Source organism: Apaloderma vittatum, unplaced genomic scaffold (genome assembly GCF_000703405.1).
Source record: "Apaloderma vittatum isolate BGI_N311 unplaced genomic scaffold, ASM70340v1 scaffold7241, whole genome shotgun sequence".
In the NCBI taxonomy this organism is placed as follows: Eukaryota; Metazoa; Chordata; class Aves; order Trogoniformes; family Trogonidae; genus Apaloderma; species Apaloderma vittatum.
The window spans coordinates 482-860 of record NW_009699516.1 but is presented as its reverse complement, the minus strand read 5'-3'; the positions used below and the strand labels follow the sequence as shown (position 1 = coordinate 860).

The window sequence follows — 379 nt, the reverse complement described above, 5'->3', positions numbered from 1 at the left end:
TTTACTCTGACCCCATCCCACAGCTCACCCCCATGACCCCCTCAAAAAGCCAAGTGCCCTGTTGGCATCTTACTGAGCCTCTCCTCCTCCTTGTTGAGCTCCTCTGAGCTGTCCTTCTTGCTGGGTCCTGTGCTGCTCCGGTAGGTTTGGGTCTGCTTGTTCTGCTCATCCACAGCTGGGTGCAAAGAGGGGTATGAGAGCAAGCCTAAGCAGCCCCAAGGCCTTGTGCCCCTGCCCAGGTCAGCGTTGTGAGCTTGTGCCAGACAGCGTCCAGGGTGGCTCCTTGACCCCACGCTGGGAACCTCCCTCAGCCAGACCAAGCATCAGGGAGAGGGAGATGCCTTTGGACTGCATGGCACTGCTGCCACCCCCAGAATTC

At 59.1% G+C, this 379-nt stretch overlaps 1 protein-coding gene across 1 annotated transcript in view; it reads right to left on the bottom strand.

Moving 5' to 3' along the window:
• Positions 1 to 379, bottom strand: part of LOC104280671 (diacylglycerol kinase delta-like) — a gene marked incomplete at its 5' end in the record, with an annotated part of 5,000 nt that overhangs the window by 4,216 nt on the left and 405 nt on the right. Inside the window, one exon of the mRNA XM_009878400.1 lies at positions 74 to 175. Within this exon, the coding sequence (XP_009876702.1) occupies positions 74 to 175 (102 nt within the window). The remainder of the gene's footprint in view (positions 1 to 73; positions 176 to 379) is intronic.